This window comes from Plutella xylostella, chromosome Z (assembly GCF_932276165.1).
Source record: "Plutella xylostella chromosome Z, ilPluXylo3.1, whole genome shotgun sequence".
Classification (NCBI taxonomy): domain Eukaryota; kingdom Metazoa; phylum Arthropoda; class Insecta; order Lepidoptera; family Plutellidae; genus Plutella; species Plutella xylostella.
This window is the reverse complement of record NC_064012.1, coordinates 9,236,204-9,261,585: the sequence shown is the minus strand read 5'-3', so window position 1 is coordinate 9,261,585 and position 25,382 is coordinate 9,236,204. Positions and strand designations below refer to the sequence as shown.

At 41.1% G+C, this 25,382-nt stretch overlaps 2 protein-coding genes across 3 annotated transcripts; one reads left to right on the top strand and one right to left on the bottom strand.

Annotated features, from left to right (window-relative positions):
* The first annotated feature begins 780 nt into the window (after positions 1 to 780).
* On the top strand, positions 781 to 13,071 carry LOC105380486 (ras-GEF domain-containing family member 1B). Its single transcript, XM_038122032.2, has 12 exons — positions 781 to 945; positions 1,207 to 1,241; positions 1,334 to 1,572; positions 2,144 to 2,263; positions 2,366 to 2,608; positions 2,702 to 2,838; positions 3,146 to 3,290; positions 3,579 to 3,833; positions 4,186 to 4,329; positions 4,748 to 4,929; positions 7,622 to 7,794; positions 8,216 to 13,071. Exons 3-12 carry the CDS (start codon positions 1,402 to 1,404, stop codon positions 8,299 to 8,301), a joined length of 1,656 nt encoding a protein of 551 aa, XP_037977960.2. The 5' UTR covers positions 781 to 945; positions 1,207 to 1,241; positions 1,334 to 1,401; the 3' UTR covers positions 8,302 to 13,071.
* Positions 13,072 to 13,180: 109 nt separating this feature from the next.
* LOC125491205 (collagen alpha-2(I) chain-like) lies at positions 13,181 to 23,427 on the bottom strand. 2 transcript variants are annotated; one of them, XM_048632615.1, is made up of 6 exons: positions 23,251 to 23,427; positions 22,846 to 23,016; positions 20,147 to 20,390; positions 17,096 to 20,062; positions 16,805 to 17,065; positions 13,181 to 15,160 (listed from the first exon to the last, which is right to left on the bottom strand). In XM_048632615.1, the coding sequence occupies exons 1-6, from the start codon at positions 23,371 to 23,373 to the stop codon at positions 13,482 to 13,484; spliced, it is 5,445 nt and encodes a 1,814-aa protein (XP_048488572.1). In that variant the 5' UTR covers positions 23,374 to 23,427; the 3' UTR covers positions 13,181 to 13,481. The 2 variants fall into 2 exon arrangements, with proteins under 2 accessions (XP_048488572.1, XP_048488570.1); XM_048632613.1 differs by having other exon boundaries at positions 16,805 to 20,062.
* Between the last annotated feature and the right edge of the window lie 1,955 nt (positions 23,428 to 25,382).

The following is a 25,382-nucleotide window of genomic DNA, read 5'->3' as shown; positions in this document are numbered from 1 at the left end:
AGAAACACTGGACTTGGGCTGAGTAAGTATGGGTGTGGTAAACTGCGGTGCGGTGAAATATGCGGTTATGGAGTGTGCTATACTGCCGATGCCGGCCAGTGGCCACTAACCAAACATTATTATTAATTAGTTTGGTAAATTTACATCTACAAAATTCTACCTAGACCTAGTAGAGAGTCAGTCGGTAGGTATAGGAACAGAGTAAAAGTAATATGGGCACGAACTCGCTGGCGTGGCACAGGACCGTTCAGAGTGGAAATCTACACTTCGAGCCCTATGTCCCTGAATAGGGATCCCAGGACCTGATGATGATTATAATGAAGTATACTTAGAAACAGAAAAAAATATAGGTATAGGTCGTGTCGTAAAACGTATGGGTATAATATTAAAACAGTTAACGTAAGTACCTTATTCTTTACTTATTATTTCTCTTCCATTAGTTACATTCAAAATAAGAATAGTGTTATGCCGCGTACAGACTTACAGAAATAATGGCTCGCGCCGCCGCCGCCTCTACAGTCACCCTCGCCGCCCTATAAATCCTATAATCAAAGAAGAACATACCTAAGTAGGTATTTCTCTAACGAGCCATATACACTATGCCTGGGTTAGTGGGTCATGTTGGCGGCAAGTTACCACCCGCTTCGCCCGCTGCCTGGCGTCGAAAGAGCGGCCTGAATCCGTATTCTACGGTACGATATTCTACACACCAAAAATCTGGCAAAAACATAAATAATTAGGGCTGGCAACCCTATAAAAAAAATAGGCGCTTGGCGATGGCGATGAAGGCAGTGTCGCTTGGCGCTATTTCTTCTTTACAGTTTTATTATAATTTAGCGATCGATAAAATCAGATTTTCAACTATCGTAGTTTTACATAATTTCAGTGTATTTTAAATTCGTACTAATATAACCCCTAAGTTTACTGTTTCCATTCAGTGATTAGGTAATTATACTCTGACAACTTTCACCTCCAATGGAAGAAATACAGTTTCGATTATGTTTTGCCAATATTGATGATAAAAGCAACTTATTCCTAGAGTTTAACTTACAAATTACCTGCACAATATATGCAGTAGTTTAGTAAATCACAATCATTTCCAAAACATACAGTTCAACAGTGCTAAGTACGCAATCCGTGTAAAATTATGTTCCTACGCCAATGTTTTACTGTATACAGGTATTAACAGTATTGTTATGATTACAGAAATCTTCAGATTTAACGTATAATGGAATTTGTAGGTAAGCATTCGTCAGTCCTTGAACATAACATGTATAAATTATGTACTTTGTGTCAATATTATAATGATAAACAATTTCATAAACCATTTCAGAAGAAAGTAGAAGCTTAATTATATGAAGACTTGCGCAAGTGCATTCTACTGGCTACATAAGGAATTGAATGGCTATGTATTACTACGCAAGCAAACTGAATGAAGCCTCCTGCAGTGGTTGCCATATGAAAGTGCCGCCACCGCCTGCCGAGCCAGCGCCAGAGCCTCCGCAAAGCTCCGATCACTCACTGTCGGCCACCTCTGCTATTTTACATGGATCTGGACTCTCCTACTATGACGTAAGTTGTTTATTATGAGTGTACCGACATTCTTAAGTTACCTACTACAGTCAGTTTACATTACTTGTATGTATATTGTATAAAACTAGGTCATAAATAAATATATTTTTCAATTATTTAGTGGCTCACCCTTTTAAGCAATATAAGTACTTAACAATAGTGAATAAAATCCTCATTGATACAAAACTCACAAATTGGAGAATAGCAAGCTCATCAATTTGTATCACAGTAGAGGCTCATTACATAAAATGTGCAGATATTTTTAATATTATTAAGCTCAATATTTACACATATTCTGTTTTGTTTGGCTGAAGATTTTGTTACTACTGTTTTGTTTTTTAATACTGCCACAAAACCAAAACATGGCTTAAAATATGGTTGCTTAACAAAAGAGTTGCAAACCAGAGATTATCTGATACCATTTATATGAATAAGTTTGTGGACGCAGCTCCCCAAACCATATTGTAGTCGAGATGTAAACTGATTGTTTGCATAAGTTAAGTAGGTTCATCTGATTTGAATTTCAATTTCAATTTGTTGACACCAATGTGTTGTTCAATGTGTGTTTCAGAATGACGATTACTACTCCATGGTAAGAGGAAACAAGTTCATCACGGAGGCGTCCTGTAAGCACCTTATCATGAATGGAACACTCAACTTTGTTGATGCTCAGCCCAAGAGTGATGGCCAGGTTAGTGGTAACATTAATGTGTAAAAAGGATGTGGTTCTTGATTTGCCTGTATAATTATTTTTGTTGTTGAGTGCTCTTGTTAATATTACTATTTATTTTAGATACCAACATTGCTAGGACCAGTTGTGAAGCCGTACCAAGACTGTGTCTCGGACAAACCGGACGTTGAGTACAAGGATGGCCAGATTGTGAGTGCTACTATGGAGACCTTGGTAGACATGCTGCGGCCTGGTGCGAGCAAATCGTTCACATTCACATTCCTTCTCTGCTCACGACTGTTTATCAAGCCACATGAGTTGCTGAACAAGCTCTGCAAAAGATATTTCAAAAACTATGACAAAATTGTAAGTAACACTTTTATATACTTTTTTTTGGTATGCAAAGCACTTTGTAGCAATGTGTTATTGGTATTTATACTTTCATTCATTACTTAACAGGGCAAAAATGAGATAGTGGAAAAAGAGCTATCAGATATGAAAGCGCTGGTGCGTATCCTGAACCAGTGGACAAGCACATTCCCCTATGACTTCCGTGATGACAGAGTGATGGCGCTTGTTCGAAGCATAACTCAAAGGTATTTATTTCATAAACCAATTAAGTAGGCGCCTAGGTAGAACAAGGAGGAGATGGCGGTAGGACCTAGATCGGATTCACAACTATTGTAAAAGAATGAGGATGGCGTCAGGAAGCCGACAACATAGACATGTTGAGTATACATGGGGACCTAGATTGACCACTTGTCCCAGCAATGAAAATGTATGAGTTCTGGATGGTATTGCTATGGGTTTCTGCTGCCTGCTTATAGGATAATGAATTAAGTATTAACATTTTCACTATTTAATATTTTTTACGATCAAACTATAAATAACAATATTGTGCAGGTGTGCTGCGGAACACATGGCTTCGGTCCGTGGGGAGGTCTCCGTGATGCTGGAGAAACTTCTGGAGAAACTGACAGCCCTGGAACAGTATGAGGAGACGCTGGTGGACACGCCCGCCGTCACTTCTACTGATCAACTACCACTGGTGTGTATTTCATTATTTATGCTATTATTCATGCTAAATTGGGTTTATATTATTTGTATGTATGTACGTTGCTTTTGAATGATTCCAGTAAAATGCAATTCAAGCTTACACATTTGATAAGTACACGTGCATTTGAGCCATTACAGCAACTCTGAAATCATCATTGCTATCTTTTTTAAAACGTTTTAACAAAGAACTATTTTATGAATTGTCAATACTCAATACTCGTAATTAAATGTAACTGTAGTCATTAGATGAAATCCATAACAAAAGCCTATCGCATTCCAGGGCGACATTCTAACACTGGGCCTCACGCCGATCGAGCTAGCCAATCAGCTGACGATCGTGGAGCTCCACCGCCTCTCATTTGTCGGCCCCGAGGAGTTTGTCCAGACGTTTGCGCCGACGCAGCCGCCGCCGCCGGCCGGAGCTCGGGCCACCATCAGCCTGCATCACGTGGAGACCAAGAGCACTCGGAATCTCGAGGCCTACGCAGATTGGTTCAACCGGCTCAGCTATCTGGTTGCTACTGATATTTTGAAGGTGAGATTGTGACTGAGGCAGTCGATCCTTGCATGTTATCTACTTTTACTGTAAAATTAAAAATAATTTTCTATAAAAGTATCACATTTGAAAAGTGGCTTCTGTATTTTTAAGCCAGCGAGTACCCATTTAGTTATATTTGTGATCTCACTAAACGAAGAAATCTCCAAAAAATCTTCTGTATATTTGTTGCAAAAGTTGCAACAAATATTCAGAAACAACTTGTTCAGAATTGCTCCCTTAGTCACCCTCTTTCAGCTTACTAAACTAACCCTTTTTAATCTGCTTCAAAAAAAGAGTTTTTTTTTAATCCCTATAAATCTAAACTAAAGTTTTCAATTAAATTTCCCAGTCGGTGAAGACGAAGTACCGCGCGCGTGTGATGGAGCAGTGGGTGATGACGGCTCGCGAGTGCTTCAACCTCGGCAACTTCAACTCGCTCATGGCCATCATCAGCGCGCTCAACATGAACCCCATCACGAGGCTCAAGAAAACTGTAAGTTCTTAGCTATTAAGGTCACTGCACATGTAACCGTTACGACAAGGGATCGCCTCTTTGGGTGGCCGGTAGTTGCTGGATGTTAGAGCTGAAGACAGTGTTGTGACGCTGCTTGAAAGAGGCCTGTATGACCAGCAATGGACCACTACGGGCTGATGATTTTAGTAGTGAAGCTGCTTCCGAAGCTTGGGGTCGTGGGTTCGAATCCCGCCCAAGGCAAACATCGGTGTGATGATAATTTGTGTTTGCCTTGTGTCTGGTTGTCGTTTATCTATTTAATATGTATCTATCTATGTATTTGTGTAGATATATCAGTTGTCCGACACCCATATCACAGGTTCTGTCTAGTTTAGGATTGGATGGCCGTGCATGAGATGTCCCAAATATTTATTTATCTCCACCTTCCCTCCCACAGTGGGGCCGAACCTCAGCCGTATGCGGTCAGCAGCTCCGCCAACTCGAACTATGTGTAGAACCGAGCGGCAACCACGCTCGCTACCGGGCAGCGCTGGCGGCGGCGCCCAGCGACAGCGCCGTGCCGCTGCTGGCCGCCACCTGTCGCGACCTGCACTTCGCCAACCAGGGCAGCCCCAACAAGTAAGTGGAAGAGAGATTTGGCAGCCCTAACAATACCTAAGGTTGTGTCCGCACAGTGATATTTCACCGTGTGATATTAATACTCGCGAATTATATACCGACGCCTGTACCAGTAAGAGAGACTGAATTGGCTGTAGGTATACAGGAGAAAGGCTTGTTACCAGCGCCGATATGTAAGTTTCATGCATTTGACGAAAATAGCCTATAGGAAAAGCTACCGGCGCTTTTAGCTAGCTTTCTCTGTGTATACGCCCAAAGGCGAAATTTTAAAGCCCTAACAAGTAAGAGAGAATGAATTGGCTGTAGGTATACAGGAAAAAGGGTTGCTACCAGCGCCGATGTGTAAGTTTGACGAAAAAAGACCATAGAAAAAGCTACCGGTGCTTTTAGCGAGCTTTCTATCTTGACAAAAATAGCCAATAGATAAAGCTACCGGCGCTTTTAGCTAGCTTTCTCTCTGTGTACGTCCAAAGGCGAGATTTTGAAGCCATAAGTAAGAAAGAAAAAAGGACAGATTTTGAACAATAGACTAAATAGTACACAGGATACCGTAGCTTGGATTATAGAATCCTCAGTAAGCGGATCCGCAATCCTATATCGGAGCGGTTTCGCTGAAACACAGCAGAGCTATATCAGCGACAGCGCCGTGCCGCTGCTGGCCGCTACCTGTCGCGACCTGCACTTCGCCAACCAGGGCAGCCCCAACAAGTAAGAGAGAAAGGAGAGAATTCGCAGCCCTAGAAATACCTAAGGCTGTGTCCGCACAGCGATATTTCACCGCGCGATATTAATATAGGTATACCGACGCCTGTACCCACCGATACGCGTTTTTTTTTGCGCCAATTCGGATCCCCGTATAATATTCGATGTGTTACAGGATTGCGAGAAAAAAACCACAGTAAGAATGAAAAAAGCAGCGATTTTGGGCAAGATGATTCATTTTTAGAGTAGCTTGGATTAAAGAATCCTGGGTAAGCGCATGCGCAATCTCATATCGGAGCGGTTTCGCTGAAATACAGCAGAGATAATATCTCTCCCGGCAACTTAACAAGTACTTGGGTAGTAATAGGTCAACAAAAGGTCTTAACTCCAGTACGTGTATATCATTTAAACAAGAGGATAGTAAACAGTTTTAGCGTAGCTTAGATTTATAGAATCCTCGGTAAATGCATGCACAACAGAGCCCTGTTACATTAGGTACTATTTTATTTTTAACGTAACATAGTTTAATCGTTTATGGGTGTCACCCAATGACGATAGGAAAAAGGAAGGACCCGGCATTAACATCGTTTCCTAAAAATATATCAACGTCTCTTTTTAACTTATTAGTGTTATCGTACGTAAAAAAAGACACAAAATAGTTTTGTCTTTGCCTAAAATGACAACATTGCGACCGGTCGCCATGTTTAGTGGCAGCCAACCAACCAATGACGAAAGAAACGTAATTGCAAACAACCAACAACAGCACTTAAGTTGTCAAAGCGACTTGCTTGTTCCAATTTTTCAAGGAAATTTACCGCCATTTTAGTTTCCGGTTGAGTTTATGTATGCACGTCATTTTCGTCAGTATGTCAAGGCCTCTTTTTTCTTTCGTCATTGGTGACCATAGAACAACGCGGACTCGGGTGTACCCTCGGGAAGCGCCTTAGCGATCTTTCTTGATACAAAAAAGTCTGCCAATTTTTGCGGGGGGAAATTTTACCGTTTACCATGATTATGTCTCATGGGACATATCATTATGAGTTTTATTTCCCAGCAATAAGGATTACGTGAAGTGACATTTAATAATGAACACAGTGTCTTCATTTTTCTTGCCAATGGATGTAACAATTATCGATAAGTGTTATCGATGAATTCGAGAACATGGGTTAGAAATACTAATTTCAAATTAATTAGCTATAGTTAAATTTAATTAGGAATGATTATTAAACGAAGTCACCCGCTTTTCGCTGTACATTTATACTCACGTGATAGGTCGCGAGCCGTATCGCCGTTTTTGAATGAGTACAATGCACTGGAGTTGTCGAGTTAGTGGGCAACTCGACGGTCAGATGCTTTCAAGCCGCCCCTTCGGGCGGCCTCTGACTAGGCTTAACGACTGCTGCCGAAGCAGCAACCGGGACCCACGGCTTAACGTCCCGTCCGAAGCACGGAAGCGTCCAGAAAAGAACCATTTGAAATCGGTAACTCATGCTGTACCTACCAATGGCTGACCGTGTCAGTTGTTGCTTAACCTCAGTGATCAGTCACGATTACTGAAGCCAATTCGACTACGGACGCTTCCCAATTATGACCTTTTTTGTCGATTAATACATATCTACATACCGGTACATCACTATTGGATTTTTTTGATATTGGTTGCTAGGAAACAGCTAATAACAATAAACCATGACCAAATCTGTGATCAAATCCGGAATCCGGATATTCTATGAATTGAAGCTGTCATTTTAGTATGTAAACAAATCATTTTCTATGAAACGAACGCTTTGCCAACTAGATTGAGTCTAGTGAAAATTGAGACTGCAACTAGTTTTTATAAATCGGTGGGCCTTTCTGGCCTACCACCCCGCCAGAGGGGAACGTCTGCCTATTTCGTCTCCAGACCATTCATACTCAATGTTGGTGACACCACACTTCTTGATATCTTTGACAGTACAGGCACAAGTTTGACAACATAATTTCCATCCAACAGGTTGCCAGGCAACCGCGTGAACCTGGAGAAGTGGTCGCTATTGGCCCGCCACGTGAGCAGCCAGCTAGCGTCGCGCCGATTGGTCAGCGAGGACGGGCCGGCCGCCCCGCCCCCCGCGCCGCACCCGCCCGTCTGGCGCTTCCTCAACGATCGGCCCACGCTCACTGAGACAGGTAGGACAAGGCGATTGATTAGTCTTTTCTGCTTTTTAACCCCCGCCGCAAAAGAGATAAGTGTTATAGTGTATCTATGGTGATGAGTTTTCTTTTGTTTTTTTGTCGTATCAGCCTCGAACTGCAGTATTAAATTGTACTCTAACTTTGGCTTAGGTATAGCTATATCACCTACCCACAGTATGAACAGACGACCATAAATCTATCCTGCTGGCTCTGGCTCATTTTATTATTTCATCATTTTCATCAGTGGGTTAGTGTGCGGTCACAATCCCCAGAGGCTAGCTTTTCTCACCGTGCTAGGGAAAAATCCTATTGAGTTGTCAGTCGCTCTGAGGTCGTCAGTTCACAGTGTGAGGAATATACTCACCATCATCACGCACGACAGTACCACTAACCTCGTCTACGTATAAACTTGCAGCTTTGGAGCTGACGTCGTTTGAGCGCGAGCCTCCAGTCGACCACCTCGAGAAGGAGCGGCTCAAGCGACTCCGCGGCGCCACCTAGCCGCCTCGCCTCGCCGGCCTGCTCAGGTGCACCCAGTGATCTATATCCCACCTAACCTTATTTATTATCACTACCTACCTACCTACTTAGTACCATGCGCAATCCCCCGGAATATATCAGTATTTTCTTTAGTAAAGTTTATATTTTTTGAAAAAGTATATTTAAATTATTATCTGTATGTACTTGTATTGTACACGTACTTACTCGGTTATTGTAAGCCTCTAGTCCAAAAATTAAGATTAGTGACGCAAAATGTTGAACACGGATGTTTAAAACGTAAGAATTGACGGTCCTTCGGCCGGTGTCGAGCTCAGCGGCTGAAACGTTTTAGTTTTCAAAGCCCCAATATATTTAAAAAACGTTAGAAGTATAAAGCATAATAGTACTACGTATTCACCGCCATTTACAAAAACGTTGGCATTTTCATCAAGTCACCAAATGCCACCATTCTAAAATTCATAAACTAAAAGTATTTGAAACATAGTATTTTATCATTATTTAAAAAATCATATTGTTTATATAAGAGGCTATAATTTATTTTTTATACTGTTTGTTATCCCTTGTCATCTCATTAACTATAACACCTAAAGATTCGACACTATGAGGAATGCACCTACTGTTAATACTGTTGAATCTTCTATTTTTAATTTAGTGAGTGTATTAACATTGATTGTACTTAGTTTGAGTACGCGTACATATTATATCACTACTAGACTATATTGAATGTCTTATAATTGTGGATCAATCCAAATATTGATGTTTTAAACACTAAAATTATGTGAACTTATAATTAATTAGTATTAACATAATTATATTTATGTGGTTCCTTATTGGCTCATAGGTTGAAGTAGGTACTTATAGGATATATTTATGCTGGGAGAAAAATATTTTCTCCCAGTAAAGTCAAAATAATTAATAAAATTATGTAGTTATATGTTGCTGCAAGCCATCTTATGGCTGTAGAACCAATAACGATTAACCCATAATAGTGTGTATGAAATGGAAAAGTATTTAAAAATACACTTTAATGGACCTTAACATCATAGAGAGTCAAATTGATTCCCATTTTATGTGTATCTAGATGTGGTTTTTAAATAAAATTAACTATTAACGGATATTTAAAGTGTTTCTGTAATTGTCTATTTGAGAATCAGTTTTTCTCTGTATGGCAAAAGGTGCTCCAAATTTACTGATATTTAAAAAGATAAAGAATTTATGATCTCATTTTATGTAAATACTTATACGTGTGTCTGTAACTCTGTTTGTAATTCAACTTATATGTGACTATCATTGTGATCATCTACAGTGTGGTTTTAAGAGTAAGACGTGCAACTTATTTATTTGCTGTGTTACAAATTTCTTGATCATTTAAAACAAGTGTTGATTCCTATTTGTAATTCTAACTTATATTATAAAGTAACTATTTTAAATACATTTTGATAGATCTTCTTTGTGGAAAATGTCTATGTAAATAAAACTTAACTATGACTATTATGGCCCTGTGTAATAAAATATAGGTTTCAGTGATATTTTGTACTTAAAAATCTCAGTTTTTACTATTTGAATCTCAGTTTCTTGTTTAGTATTATTGGTGTAGTATTATTATAGGTTACATAGTATTTATATTGAGTGCAAGATGCACCCCAGTGGACGTCGTCGTTAGATAATAATGAGACAAGTGGCTTCAACAAGAGTTCATCAAATAGGATTAAGGAATATAGGTTTTTGCGCACTTTTATGCAAACGTTATGATAATATGCTGCCATTTTACACAGTTAAAAACTCGGAAAATAACTTTATATTTAGTATTATATTTTAGCAGTTAGCTTAGTCATAAGCAATTTTTTGTGATTACTAAACCTGCCTGAATGATTCTAAGTTATTTATTACGTTCATAATTATTTATGCAAAATAAGATAGCAAGTCTAAATTGGGGGAAATAAAGATATACTAAAATTCTAATGTATAATTATGACGGTGAAAATGGAGACATATGAACCACGATATCTATGCATAAGTAATGTTAATTATTGTCACATAAATATTTTAATATGTTGCATTCAAATTTAAAAATTCTGTGTACGGTTCCAAATGACGTACATGGGATAGTGCGCTGCATGGCTGAACAAAAATGTGACCGCAATATTCATGCATAAAGTACTAGTTTATTTCCATAAAATTGTTGATTTCTACAGGAGCGGTTTTGTAGGTCATTAGTTATTTAAGCGCTTATATGTATGCTCTTAAACCATCCACCAGTTTGTTTTTTATTTATTTAAACACTTTATTGTATAAACAAATTACACAGTTTAAAGACGAAGTTACAAGAAAAAACAATACAAGTATTATTTATAAAGGCGGACTTTTACTTTTAACAAAGTACGTTTGTGTCTTGGCTGCAAAATATAAATAGTAGCAAAATATTTTCCATGAATGCATATTTATCGTGGTTCGATTCTATGGATTGGAAATTCCACGTACAAACATAAAATCAAGTAAGGATTAATAATAAAATTATGAGCAACTAAAAGTATTAATAAAAGATGGTTTCAGCTGAAGACGTGCTAATGTGCCTATGCGTGCAAAAATACCTCAAAATTGAAAACAAACAGTTCATGTTGGTTTCTAATAGTAATAATGGAATATTTAGGACATAATTATTCACCGATTCTACATGAAATGCAGATTATGTTTAACGTAATGAGAAGTTTTCTGCAGGTCTAGTACGGTTAAGGATAGCTTATGCTATTACGTTTTATGATTTAAAAAACCCATTAATGTATCATAATAACATAAAATCCGGAAAATGCATGCAGATATTGCACATGGCAGAAGAAAATAGTTTTTTTTTGTTTAAAACTATCAAACTATAAAACCAGGACTTGGCGTGCTGATAGATATTCATAGCGCCTTTGAGTGTTAACATTATCTTTTTGAATACAGTATCGTTATCAAAAGTATAATACTCGTATTATGTATGTTAAGTATCCTTCTTTTATATACTCTGGCAGAAAACTTCTCATCTTTTTTTAATGTCGGTAGTTGCTTGGTATAACATTGAAACATTTGTAAAATCAATAAAATTAATCAGTTATTTAAGGTGAAAAAGAAATATTATAATTATATAATTGTTGTAACGTTTATATCCTTTAAGAATAGTAACGGCTATTGATTAGGAACAAAACTTAACATTTATTATACTTAAGGTGCACTGAAAGCATTCGTCTGCATTCGAACACAATATGACCATTAATAATTATCCTGAAATATTTAACGCAAAAACGCACGAAAAAATCCACTGCTGGATATGAGCCTCCTCGAAGACTGGAGGGTTATTGCCATAATCGCTGGAAAGGCGGGTTGGAGATACGTTCTTTTGAAGAAAGATATAAATATTAATTATTCTGATGGATGTGTAAAATGAGTCCAGTGTACCTATCGCGAACCTGTTTTGACAATGATTTTTGGATTCAAATGGCCACTGATTACTTCGTAAGTGTTACATATTTCGCGATAGGGTCCCTGGTCATTGTGGCACTGCAAACGAATGCTATCGGTGATGGACACCTTTAAACAACGGGTAAAGATTTGTACCTTTTTTACACTAATTTACATTCCATGTTTAGATTTACATATCTGTTTTTGGACTAAATCACATTTAAAACATATTTTTATTATTATTTATTTTTGGTTCGGAAATAGTAAGGGCTTATTTTATAAATTTATAAGTAGATAAGACAAAAGCTCAAGGTAACTAAAGAGTATACATCCATATTGCAGCAAGAGAACTGGATTTATTAATTTAATAGCCAAGTCAAGAGTGCCAAATGTTACAGATTTTCAACATGTTCGGTCGGGCAACTCTTTTAAGTATACATATTTATTAAAATAAAGGAAACAATAATCATGATTCTAAATAGTATTATAGGTAAATATTATGATAAATTGGTATTCTAAATGTGCAGGTAATTTTTAAGCTTATTAAATATTGTCAGAGGGAATATAAATAAATAATATATATGAATCAAGAAACTTCTGTAACGAGAACCTATCAACAAAAGAGTACTTAATTTCTTTCAGATCCCAATTTTTTTGTGTCTCTGTGCTGTTTTAATACTTATTATAGTATCCTACCGTCAGTCATCCCAACTTCGAAGTTTATTCAAATTGACGAAAGAACTGTTAATACAATCAGAACATGATTATAATTCCTCCAGGAAATTAATATACCCTGTATTGTATCATGTTATTATTCTTGCCGTTATAATAGTTTATGCCGTAACAGAATACCTACCTAGGTTGACTTACATGTTTTGGGAAACTGCCACTTAGCTTCTGCACAAAAAAATAGTGTCCACTGTTCTAGTTTTAATATTGTACAATTATTTAAAGTTTTAATATAGGTTTCTTAAATAACAGTCACTTCTTTAAATCCTGTAATCCGTTCAGCGAGGTAGACAGAGTTATATTTCAGCCCAACTTTAACCCTTTTACAAGTTACTAAAATATTTTTAAGCCTTGATTTTTCCGTTTTGTTTTGTGCCATTGCTAGGTGCCATAGGTCGATGGCTGTGCCATCATTGTAATAAAACTAATAAATGTAATGTTGTCTTAATGTCATTCCTTTGAACTTACTTGAGTAGCTAAGCTATTTCTATGTTTATAAGATGTATTTTACTTTACACAACACTTTGTTCGTATATGTTACGCACATCTTGTCTCATGAAATCGTGTACTTATCTAATGTCAATAAATTGTACCGAAAATTTACCGTTTTTTTATCCACAAAAAAACCCTAGTAACCATTTTACACAAAATATTTTTTCAATTTATCGCCTATTTTAATTTCTTGTTAGGGTCAGTTAATTATAGTCACTAATATTTTCTCAATTTTTATTATTAAAGTAGGTAATTATATATTACACAGAGGCGGATATATGGGGATAATTTACATATTTTTATTTATTTATATTGTTTGCATTTTCTTCATCAGAATCATCCGTCATCAACCATTATTTATATCTGTCGAATGATCTATAAAATACTTAAATACCTCTTGCATACTTACAACAATACTTTCATATTACTTTTACATGGTTTAAAAAGTTGGTAACATAATGATAAATTAACTACTAGTTACTTAAAGCGATATAAATGTAAACTATGGTTAGCGTCGCGCGTTAGCATTTCATGGGCGTCCCGTCGGGGTTGGTGGGGATCTTGGGGCGGCACACCTTCTTGCGGCCGCCGGAGCCGCTGACCAGGTTGCACGTGAAGGTGAAGTAGCCGCACGACGACGCCTTGCTGTAGTACGTGTGCGAGTACTGCTTCTTGACGTGGTTGTCGCCGTCCAGCGCGCCCGTCACCGACTTGGACACCGTCATGTAGCGCCCGTCGTCCGCCTTCTCCCCGTACAGCGACTTCAGGTCCTTCGGCTTCACGCTCTGCCCGTAGCTCGAGTACGTCGGCGACTTCGGGTAAGTGTTGTACTTGACGCGGCCCGAGCCCGGCTTCAGCGACACCGTCTGCGCCTGCGACGGCGAGTCCCGCGAGCCTATCGCGTACGTCCTGTCTTTTGAAGACACGGACTTGACGCTGCCCGTGAAGCCCATCGGGATGGTGTAGCCGCCGGTGCCGGGCACGCGCTCGCCCGGCTGGTACACGCGGCTGTAGTCCGGCCGCTGCTCCGAGCTGCGCTGCGTGATCTCCGCGTCCTGGTCCCGCAGCGAGCCCAGCAGGATGTGCTGCGTGCTGCCGCCCGTGCTCTGCTTCACTTCCAGGCTCTTCCTGCCCGAGCTGCGCAGGTTCTGATGAGCTGTTTCGTCGCGACCGAATTCGTCGAAGTTTGAGTAATCACCTTCCGCCTCCATACCCGGTTCGAGGTCGTATTCGTCTCCCATCTCGTCCTTGTCAGTTGTGTACTCGTATTCGGCGGGATTGTTGACATGTGTGGATGGGAAGGAGCGCCTGCTGCCCACCGGCGCCGGCGTGCCCGCGCCCGCCGCCGCCTGGTGGTGGTCCGAGTGAGGGTGCGAGCCCTTCTTATCTAAGGGTGCTTCTGTCTTTATATCATTGTCAATATTAGAAATTCCTTGCGGAGTAGGCAAGACTGCACTCGGAATAGACGGTTCGCTGATGTTGATGTTTTTATTATTTTCATCGAACACGTCTATTTTGTTAAACGGCATTCTATTTGGAAAGACCGCATCCTTGTCTAGACTGGAGCCGGCCTGCGCAGCGCCGTTGTACGTGATACCGTATTTGAACGTTCCTTGCAGCTGCGACTGAGACTGGCCGATCTTCCCGCTGGACTGTGCTGAAGCGGTGCCACCTCCGACGAATGGGTTCGTTAGTGTTTCGTGGACGCTTTTGTCTCCATCTTTGTAGGGTGTGAATCCTATTTGTGCTTGTGACTGCGTGCTTCCTGGTCCCCTGGCTTGCGCATCGGCCATGCCGCCCTTGACGCTGCCCTGTACTTGTGTGTTGGAGGAGTGTGACGTGCCTCCGCTCTGTGCTTGTGTGAGGAGAGACCCCGTCTCAGAACCCAGCTGCACACTGGCCTGGGACTTGTTGTTGCGGCCCTTGCCTTGAGCGTTGCTGGTTGCACCCTGCTTGCCCCCGCTTACTTCGCTTTGAGCTCCTTTGGTCTCATCACTTATTTGTGCTTGGGCAGAGAAAGAGCCTGATCCGGTATACGTCCCTTGTACTTGAGTCTGTGCTCGTCCTTTTTCATTTCCTCCTTTGGATGACGCACTGGCGATGGTTCCATTTACATCTTGGGAGATAGATGCTAACGCTTCGGAATCGTCGTCCAAAGTACCAGCGATTGAGTTTGGATCAATCACATTTTGGGGTATACCTGTAAGTAAATAATAAATAAATAATTTATGAAAACGTACTACATACGCTAAGTGGTCCGAATTAAAGTGAAGCTGGTTAATATATTAGGTCCTTACATATGAAATTGGCGTTTTGTCGTACTGGCCACTTTGATCTCAAATATTACCTTTATGGTTAGGAATTCCAAATTCAAATTCATACAGCTATTTCCTCATGCATTTGTGTTTCAAGCCCCCTATCATCATCATCATCATCATCAGCCAATAATCATCCACTGCTGGACATAGGCCTCTCCCAAGGAGCCCTAATTCATTTGTTTTTTCTTCTTTTGTTTTTTTCTTTGTGTCACTCTGTTTACAACATGGAAAACTTGAAATATCGCGTTATTTACGAGTATGAGTTCCACCGTGGCACCAGTGCTGCAGAAACGGCTCGAAGGATTAATGATGTGTATGGTGACGGTGTCGCAAAAGATAACACAGTTTGCGTTTTTGGTTCCAACGTTTTCGTTCTGGAAATTTCGACCTGCAGAACAAGCCTCGTGGACGGCCGGAGACCAAAGTTGATAATGAAGAATTGAAGGCTATTGTGGAAGCGGATCCATCGCAAAACCACGTCCGAGTTAGCTGCAGGTTCCGGTGTTAGTGATAAAACTATTCTAATCCACTTGAAGCAAATTGGGAAGGTGAAAAAGCTTGAAAGGTGGGTACCTCATGAATTGAGTGAAGCAAACCGACAAACGCGCGTCGACTGCTGCGTTACGTTTACGTTACTCAACCGGCACAATATTGAAGGAATTTTAAATCGAATCATTACCTGTGATGAAAAGTGGATCCTCTATGATAATCGGAAGCGCTCATCGCAATGGCTGAACCCTGGCGAACCAGCCAAATCCTGCCCTAAGCGAAAATTGACTAAAAAAAAGTTGCTTGTATGTGTTTGGTGGACTAGTGCCGGTGTCGTTCACTACAGCTTTCTTAAATCTGGCCAGACGATTACGGCAGATATCTATTGTCAGCAACTGCAAACCATGATGGAAAAGCTAGCTGCTAAACAACCGAGGCTGGTCAATCGCTCTAGGCCACTGCTGCTTCAGGACAACGCTAGACCACACACTGCACAACAGACGGCTACCAAATTAGAGGAGCTTCAATTAGAATGTGTTAGACATCCACCGTACTCTCCGGACCTTGCTCCAACAGATTACCATTTTTTTCACAATTTGGATAACTACTTGCAAGGAAAAAAATTCAACTCCGATGGGGCAGTCCAAACCGTCTTCAAAGATTTTATTGATTCCCGCCCGAATGGTTTTTTTAGTAAGGGGATCAATGAACTACCTATGAGATGGCAAAAGTGCATACATAGCAATGGTACATACTTTGATTAATTTAATATATTTCATTAAAAAAAAAACGACTTTATGTTCCTCCTATAGAAAACACCAATTTCATATGTAAGGACCTAATAATATGTGTATAATCATACCAGTTTTTCCAGTAAGCTTCGTGGTGCATATAAAAGATTTCAGGAGAATACAAGTAAGTAGTATTTTCGATCCCTCAGGGATTTTATAAATTAGTAAAATCTTGTGTTTTACAGTGTCTATTATTCTTAAAAGTAGGTGCTTCAGAATAGCTTCCTTAATTTTTTGTTTACTCACCATTATAATCGACATTTTGTCCTGTCCCACCCGGACCGTATGCTCCGATCCCCTGAGTACCTCCTGGTACATAACCGCCAGTCCCTTGTGTACCCCCAGGTATGTTTCCACCGGTCCCTTGGAATCCCCCAGGCATGTATCCTGTCCCTTGTGTGCCCCCTGGTGTGTATCCTGTCCCTTGGGTACCGCCGGGTATGTATCCTGTTCCTTGGGTACCACCTGGTACGATTCCTGTCCCTTGGGTACCACCTGGTATGTATCCTGTTCCTTGTGTTCCACCAGGTGTGTATCCTGTCCCTTGCGAACCGCCTGGTATGTATCCCCCGGTCCCTTGTGTACCGCCAGGTGTGTATCCTGTTCCTTGTGTACCACCTGGCATGTATCCTGTTCCTTGAGATCCCCCTGGTAAGTAACCCGTCCCTTGGGTGCCCCCTGGTATGTATCCTGTCCCTTGGGTACCCCCTGGTATGTATCCTCCTGTTCCTTGTGTTCCGCCAGGTGTGTATCCTGTCCCTTGTGTACCACCTGGTATGTATCCCCCTGTACCTTGTGTTCCGCCAGGTGTGTATCCTGTCCCTTGTGTTCCGCCAGGTGTGTATCCTGTCCCTTGTGTACCACCTGGTATGTATCCCCCTGTTCCTTGTGAACCTCCAGGAATGTTTCCTCCGGTCACTTGTGTACCCCCTGGCATATACCCGCCCGTCCCTTGAGTTCCTCCCGGCACATATCCGCCCGTCCCTTGTGTTCCTCCTGGTAAATATGCTCCAGTTCCTTGCGTTACCCCGGGTATGTATCCTCCAGTGCCTTGTGAACCTCCGGGTATGTATCCTCCAGTGCCTTGTGTACCCCCCGGGATGTATCCTCCTGGACCTTGTGGGCCTCCCGGTGCGTATCCTCCAGTCCCTTGTGTACCCCCTGGTATGTATCCTCCTCCTTGGGTGCCTCCTGGTACATACGCGCCAGTCCCTTGTGTACCCCCTGGTATGTATCCTCCAGTGCCCTGCGTACCTCCCGGTGTGTATCCGGTACTTCCTTGTGTACCACTCGGGCCTTGGGGTCCCCCTGGTCTAAATCCGCCGGATCCAACGCCCCCTCCTGGGCCCTGGGTTCCGTCAGGACCATAACCTGTGCCTTGTGTACCGCCGGGTCCGTATCCTCCAGTCCCTGGTGAACCTCCAGGGCCCTGGGGTCCATTATATCCACCTGTCCCTTGAACTCCTCCAGGTCCATAAGGACCTCCACCCTGAATACCTCCTGGTCCGTATCCACCGGTGCCTTGAGTACCCTCGGGTCCGTAGGGTCCAGTTCCTTGTGCACCGCCCGGAACGTAGCCTGTACCGCCTGGCCTGTATCCTCCAGTACCAGTGCCTTGATTCCCTCCTGGTCCAATGTTTTGAGTACCTCCGGGGCCATAAGGTGCAGTAAATTGTGTTCCACCTGGCCCATAGCCTGGTCTTGGCGCACCGCCGATGCCGTGCGTTCCGTCTGGTGTATAGGTTCCTGGCCCTTGGACTCCGCCGGGACCCTGTGTTCCACCCGGGCCATAATTAGTTCCTTGTGTACCCCCAGGCATATATCCCCCAGTACCTTGGGTACCTCCAGGAATATAAGTGCCACTACCTTGTGTACCACCAGGTCCATAGCCTTGACCTTGCGTTCCATCTGGTCTATAACCCGTCCCAGTACCTTCGGGGCCTTGTGGTCCTCCGACTGCATGGCCACCTGGTCCTTGTACCCCAGTGTTACCTTGCGTTCCGCCTGGTATATAACCTCCTTGCGTCCCTCTTGGGCCGTTTTGATCATAACCAACATTACCTGGGTAATGACCACTTTTCGGATCTACGATACAGCAAACAATAGTCTCGCCATTGGCTCCAAGAAAAGTTCCTGCACTTGGCCATTTTCCTCCACTTAGTATAAGTCCTTGTGGTCCACTGCCCGGTGTACCTTGTGATGTACCTGGTCCTCCAGGGCCATATGGTCCTGGACTGATTCCGCCCTGGTTTTGACCGTATGTATTGCCTGGAGTACCTGCTTGGTTATAAGGCCCTATAGCACCTGGGGTTGCACCATATTCTCCAGGCCTTCTATCGTGTCCATCTGCTGCTCCTCCTGGTATTTGGGCACCTTGGTAATTTCCTGGTATATTACCACTAGTTCCTCTTTGTCCTGGTAGTATCCCGCCTGGTGTTTGACCATATCTTGCATCGTCTCCGTACCGAGTTCCTCCAGGAACAGAACCGACTGGTGTCTGGCCATACCCGGTATCTCCTGTGCCACGTGGAGCTTGCCCGTACGTACCATCTCCGCCAGTAGCATAGCCTGGAGTCTGACCGTAACCTGGTGAACCGGGAACGATGGCACCAGGCGTCTGCCCATATCTTCCATCAACACCTGTTTGGCCAGGTTGTCCATAAGTACCATCAGCTCCGGGTCCTCTGGGTCCGCTTGTCCAGGATCTATCAGGATATTGGTTGGGTCCAACACCACCAGGCGTATGTCCGTAACTACCGTCTCCACCGGGCCCTCCAACATTATTCTGATTTCGCCCAGGCAGTCCTGACTGGGGCCCACCGACCCCTGCTATAGGCCCACCCGTATTCGGTCCCTGTCTTCCATACTCACCAGGTCCTCCAGGCATTTGACCATATGAGCCCGGAACCCCAGGAGTTCCGCCTGGAGTCTGGCCGTAATTGTTTGGCCCATTAACTCCATTATAGCCCGGAGCACTTCCGCCTGGTAATGGTCCATGAGTGGCTTGTCCTGGCATTAGTCCCCCAGGTACTTGGCCGTAAGTTCCTGGCATATTAGGCCCACCGGGAGTTGATCCTACTGCACCGGTTGGTCCATTCCTGTCATATCCTGCTGGGCCCGTTTGGCCATACCGTCCTGGACCACCTTGACCATACGTGTCTGTTCCTCGCCCGCCATCAGCAGTACCCGTTGGTGTTTGTCCGTAAGTCCCGGGCATCCCACTGCCTGGTGTCTGACCGTACGGACCCGTGCTGCCTTTATCATGTTTCCCAGCTCCTGTAGGTGTCCGTCCGTAGGTCCCATCTCTTGAACCAGGCCCGTACCCCCCGATACCACCCGGGGACTGACCGGGCCCGCCTACGGGATACGTGGAGCCTGCAGGATAGCCGGGTCCAGGTTGGCGTTTTAGATTTTCAGCACCGAGACTGCCTCCTCCTAAACAGTCATCACAGCTCGGATCAAAGATAGTCTGACTTTGTGCTTGTCCCATGCCACTCTTGCCACCTGAAATATTTTTTTTATGTTAGTACTTACTTATAGTCATAGTAGAAATAACACATACTTGCATCTAACTGATAGTCTACTCACTGACGCTGGCATGTGATTCGTCGGCCGTGGATCGCGCCTCGGCCTTGCCGTCGTCGCCGCCGGCGCCGCGGTCGATGCTCAGGTACTGAGACTGCGTTTGACCGCGGTACTTCCCTCTCGGGGGGTACCCAGTCTGCCTTCGGACCCTCGTACTGCCATCATCCTCTGAATCGGGCACCGATATTGTTCCGATTGACTTGCAATGAAAGTTGCGAGTTGACAGGAGCGAATTTAGCGGTGTTACCTGTAAATTGATTATTTTTGATATAGATATTTTTGATATTATGTAGTTATAGTGCATTATTTGTTACCGATAAACGTTCTAATAAATCCGCGTCCTATAACTCGATGGACATTTTTTCCTGCTTAGTAAGGTATGCATTAGGGCCTGTACAAAAAACTTGAAATCAGTGCGAAACCAGCTCGCAAAATGAGCAGGTCAATAATGATTACAGTTTTCTATTGACTATTATTAATATGAGTCATAGCAAGCTGTATTTCAATTATTTAGCTGTAATTTAGTAGAAGACTTTTCCTTTTACATTAAGTACTTTAACACTATTTATAGGCGCGCGTTACAATATTGGTTTCCAAATTTACTGCAAGAAACTAGTTACACTCGCGAGCATTGAAAAAGTTGTAACCAAAGAATGCGACACCAAATAACTAAAATTTTTTAAACTTTTAATTTAAAATTCGAAAACAATATTTAGGTTTTTATTTGATTGCAGGCGTAGGCGGCGGCGAAGTTAAGCTTGCTTTTTTTCGTTTAGAAGTAGGTACCTAATTTATTGGTGCATAGGTGCACCGGAACATTGAATAACTTTGTATAAAAAAAAATCATTGCTCGCGAATGTATTTCAGAAATGTTTCATGATGCGATACCTTTTCAAATCTCTTGTCAGTAGGTAGATAATAATCAAAAACATTCGTCATATAAAAAATAGACATCCTTAAATCTATAATCACTTAACTTATGTAGTCATCATTTCCATACCTAAACAATATTTGCCCCAATTAAATATTTTTATTGTGCAACGTAGTTCTCAAATGGGCCAAGGAACATAAAGAACCTTGACAAAAAATACTTGGTTCAATTACGCGATAACTCAATGTCTAAACAATTATTATTAGAACTTTACTTAAAAATGTGCCCAAATGAGTAAACAATGATGTCGATTCTAAGTCATAAATTATGTTCTGAAGTTATTGTTATGGTAGGTACACCTTATATACGAGACCCAGTCAACGGGCAAATGTATAGTTTGACATCGTTCAGGTGCATAAAGTACCTATCGCAAAATGCACCGCGGATGACTAAAATTTTATTTTGTGTCCGCAGAAACCACGGCAATATTCTTAACCAGTCTAGATTTCTTACGTGTACCTAGCTCCTAATTCCCCAATAATCCCCATATTTGATGATTCAGTATTAATGGGCTAACTTTACTTCCAGTGATTACCTATCCCCAAGTTCATTGCAACCATTGTAACCATAATAAAAACACTGGCCTGCAAAATACGCACTATTATCATAGAATAACTACTATATATTATGTATGCCCCTTAGATTCCAATAACTTAATAAATATACGTATAAGTACAGGCGAATATAGCCGCTTTTTTTCGAAATCGGTTAAAATACAATTACAATTTTCATACACTCACGAAGTCACTTACAAAATAAATTCACTAAATGGCCTTAAATTTATACAACAACTATTAGGTTCGATTAAAGTGTTAACGTTTTAGTTTGTAATGTTCTGGTGAGCTTTTAAATGTACTTATTTAGATATTGTACACGGCGTCATTAAGATAGCCTTTTAAGCTTAAGAGAGAAGTGCTGGAACTTTTTCATTGTCCGTGAATGTAGCATGGGAAATATAAATAAATAGGTACTTACAACTTTACTTTCCTAAATTCAATGAAAAAAAGTTGTACAGAATGGCCATGGAATACAGTGATATTGGATTTGATTTTTGACGGTGACATTGCATAGAATGCAAAAAGACAAAGTATCATCAAAACTTTAGAAAGTGTTCTAACTCAAACAAACAGTGAAGAAAAGATCGTGATAAGTAGGTACTTACCCTGAAATATACCTACCCAATAAATTTTTGTACCCATTAGAACAATGCGGTCGAATGTAATGATCAATAAATAAAAAATACGGTTTAGAACCTTCGGAAATTACAGTAAGGCCTGTATCCTTAACTACATAATAAGAATATTCTGGTAATAAAATGTTGTGTGTCTAAAAAAAGTGTGACCCTAAACCACTTCCTTTGTAGGTCACATTATAATATAAACATATGTATATCGTTTAGTGATAAAATTAAGAGATCACAGTGCCACAAATATACAACATACGTACAACAGTAGACATTCCTAGTTACCAATCTCGCCAATAGAATTGGCACACATAGTTTATTATTATGCTCCTAGGGACGCTCGCTAACGTAGCAACAATAAGCTCGCATTGTATACTCGTAATGCACAAATTGCACAATATCTAGTTCATTCGCATAGCAGTTATCTGGGACTGTGTACCTAGATAGGTATCTAAGTAACTTCTTTAGTTCAATCACAATCACAAAGATATTCCGTAACGTTTTAAAAATATATAAAAGTACTTACCAATTAATAACCTATAGGCCAATTAGATTTTATGAAAAAAGAATATTCTTTCACCAACTTACCGTAATCAAATACTGAGACCGCGCAGACACAGGTGTTAGATCGCTGTAGCCACAGTTCTTATCCACATCCAAGCTCATGCTCAGGCTCTCGAATATCCGCCGCGTGTTCTTCAGCCTGGCTGGCCAGGTGAGGCATAGCTGTGACTCGGGTTGGATGCACACAATGTTTAACTGGAAGAGGAAAATAAACTTCAGTAAAGTGGATGGGATTTTAGGCAGTTATTTGAAAATTAGGGCTCGGTTACTATAAATTACTCGGTTTGATCATAACCAGGGATTAGTGATTGACTTTTGACATATCTGTCAAGAATTTAATTTGAAGATGAGTATAATTGATGAACCAATCCATGTTTATGATCTAACCGAGTATGGTGAAGTTGGGGCTAATTATAGTGAGTTACGTACATGATTGCGTAGGGTGGTTTCTTGTGGGGCTGCGAGCGCGGGGCTCGCGAGTACCAGGGCTGCAGACACTAGCAGGAGGCCGTGGGGCCGCAGCGGGCCGCGCCGGGGGCTCGGTCCACGCATGCCTACGATCCGGCGAGCATCGGCCGTATGCCGCCAGAACACAACTAAATTTGACCCCCGCACTCAACCTAAGATGAACCCGCTCCAGATATAAGTTCACCCACCCAATTTTAGGAGATAAAGACCAATTTTGCCACAGTTAGACTTCTTCGAATAGGAAGTGAGTTCATTATCGTACTTCAATGACCGTTACGATGTATTCGATTATCCCAGTGAAACACTTTCTAAATAAAGTTTACTAACATTCCTAATTAAACATAGTCACGAATGTTTTTAATAAGTTCGGGACTATAGGATTTTTGTCAGTAGGTACCTACTTATTCGTTTTCCATGGTCAGATTACGAAAAACTACTAAAACCTAGTTACTTGGGTACTTAAAATGCGGCCCTGTGAGTTATTATAAAACTTATTAAAGGTTATTTAAACACATATTTAAAAAATAATAATTAGGTAGGTGCTACGACTGACTGCAGGAGGATGAGAAATATCAAACACTTTGATCGTGATGGAGTTAGATGATCAAAACTTAATACACTCACGAGCAAAGTAACAGTTCCATTTACAAAATGCAGAAACCAAATAGGCCCCACTTTTTAAAAACATAATTATTAGGTTTGTAACATATTATAAAACGAATAATGGTTAACTACTTATATTGCGTCGTTACAGTGCCACAAACTTATCCGTTCCGGTGAGAGCTCACGTAAAAGTCTAATATTTATTTCTTCATTCTTTAAGATGTTAAGTTTTCCCGTTATGGTAATTTACCCTTGCGGTTTTAATAAACCCATTTAATCTATATCAATATAAATATATAATATTAATAAATAAGTTGAAAATATACAAATACTTAAATACAATAATAATATATTCTTATGTAGGTACTTAACTATTTATTGATGCATTGAATGTTTTCTGTTTCTTCGTAATCTAGAGTTAAATCTAGATTTTTGCTTCTTTCTTATTGAGGTCTTTCAGGTTGCACATATAGGGATGTCGGTTGTATATATAGGGATGAAAAGTGATCTTTGAGCGTAGACTTTAATTTCCATGGGATTGCTGACAACTTCACCAATTTTTGTGACTTCGACTGGTTTTCGAGTTATTTATCTGACAGAGAGTCAGATAAATAACTCGAAAACCAGTCTAAGGCCACGCCTCTGATACCAAAATTTTGAAGTTTTTACTATCTGTCTTACTAGAAGAATTTTACTATCTGTCTTTATAGTACAAAACCATATAATACAGTGTCCCCCAAGGTTCAAACATTAATCGTGTCCCAAGGTACAAAAAAGCAATATTTAACAAAAATGTCAATATCTTTATTTTTATGTTAGAAATCTTTCAATTAATTGCCGTGTCATAAAATTAAATAACAGAAAATATATAGTGACATCCATGTCTCTATTTTGAGCATGCCTCAATGAGATAAAGCAACTCAAAAAACTATACAAAAGCTACTTTTGACTCCAAAAAACTACATATTTCATATTCACCACACACTCGATACCGGTATGATTACGAGACTCACTAGTTTTGCCAAGCGAGAAAAATACTATGCCTAGGGTAGAATTTTAATGTGTTTATTTAGCAGGTTATTTAAAAAAAAAATGTCCCGAGGTACAAGCGTCCCAAGGTACGTTACGTTACCCTATCATAAAATTTTCTTTGAGTAATGCATGGAGAAATGAAACGTTTGACATGACATAACCCCACCATGCAAGATGTGGATGTTCGTTTTTAGGGTTCCGTAGCCAAAATGGCAAAAACGGAACCCTTATAGTTTCGTCATGTCCGTCTGTCCGTCTGTCCGTCTGTCCGTCTGTCACAGCCGATTTACTCGGAAACTATAAGTACTACAGTGATGAAATTTGATGGGAATATGTGTTGTATGAACCGCTACAAAAATATGACACTAAATAGTAAAAAAAAGAATTGGGGGTGGGGCCCCCCATACATGTAACTGAGGGATGAAATTTTTTTTTTCGATGTACATACCCGTGTGGGG

Coding starts and splice junctions, on each gene's coding strand:
- LOC105380486 (XM_038122032.2), top strand. CDS start 1,402: ATGGCTATGTATTACTACGCAAGCAAACTGAATGAAGCCTCCTGCAGT. Junction 3,291..3,578: donor CTACTGATCAACTACCACTG/GTGTGTATTTCA, acceptor ATCGCATTCCAG/GGCGACATTCTAACACTGGG. Junction 4,330..4,747: donor TCACGAGGCTCAAGAAAACT/GTAAGTTCTTAG, acceptor TCCCTCCCACAG/TGGGGCCGAACCTCAGCCGT.
- LOC125491205 (XM_048632613.1), bottom strand. CDS start 23,373: ATGCGTGGACCGAGCCCCCGGCGCGGCCCGCTGCGGCCCCACGGCCTC. Junction 23,017..23,250: donor AAACCACCCTACGCAATCAT/GTACGTAACTCA, acceptor TTCCTCTTCCAG/TTAAACATTGTGTGCATCCA. Junction 20,391..22,845: donor GGTCTCAGTATTTGATTACG/GTAAGTTGGTGA, acceptor ATCAATTTACAG/GTAACACCGCTAAATTCGCT.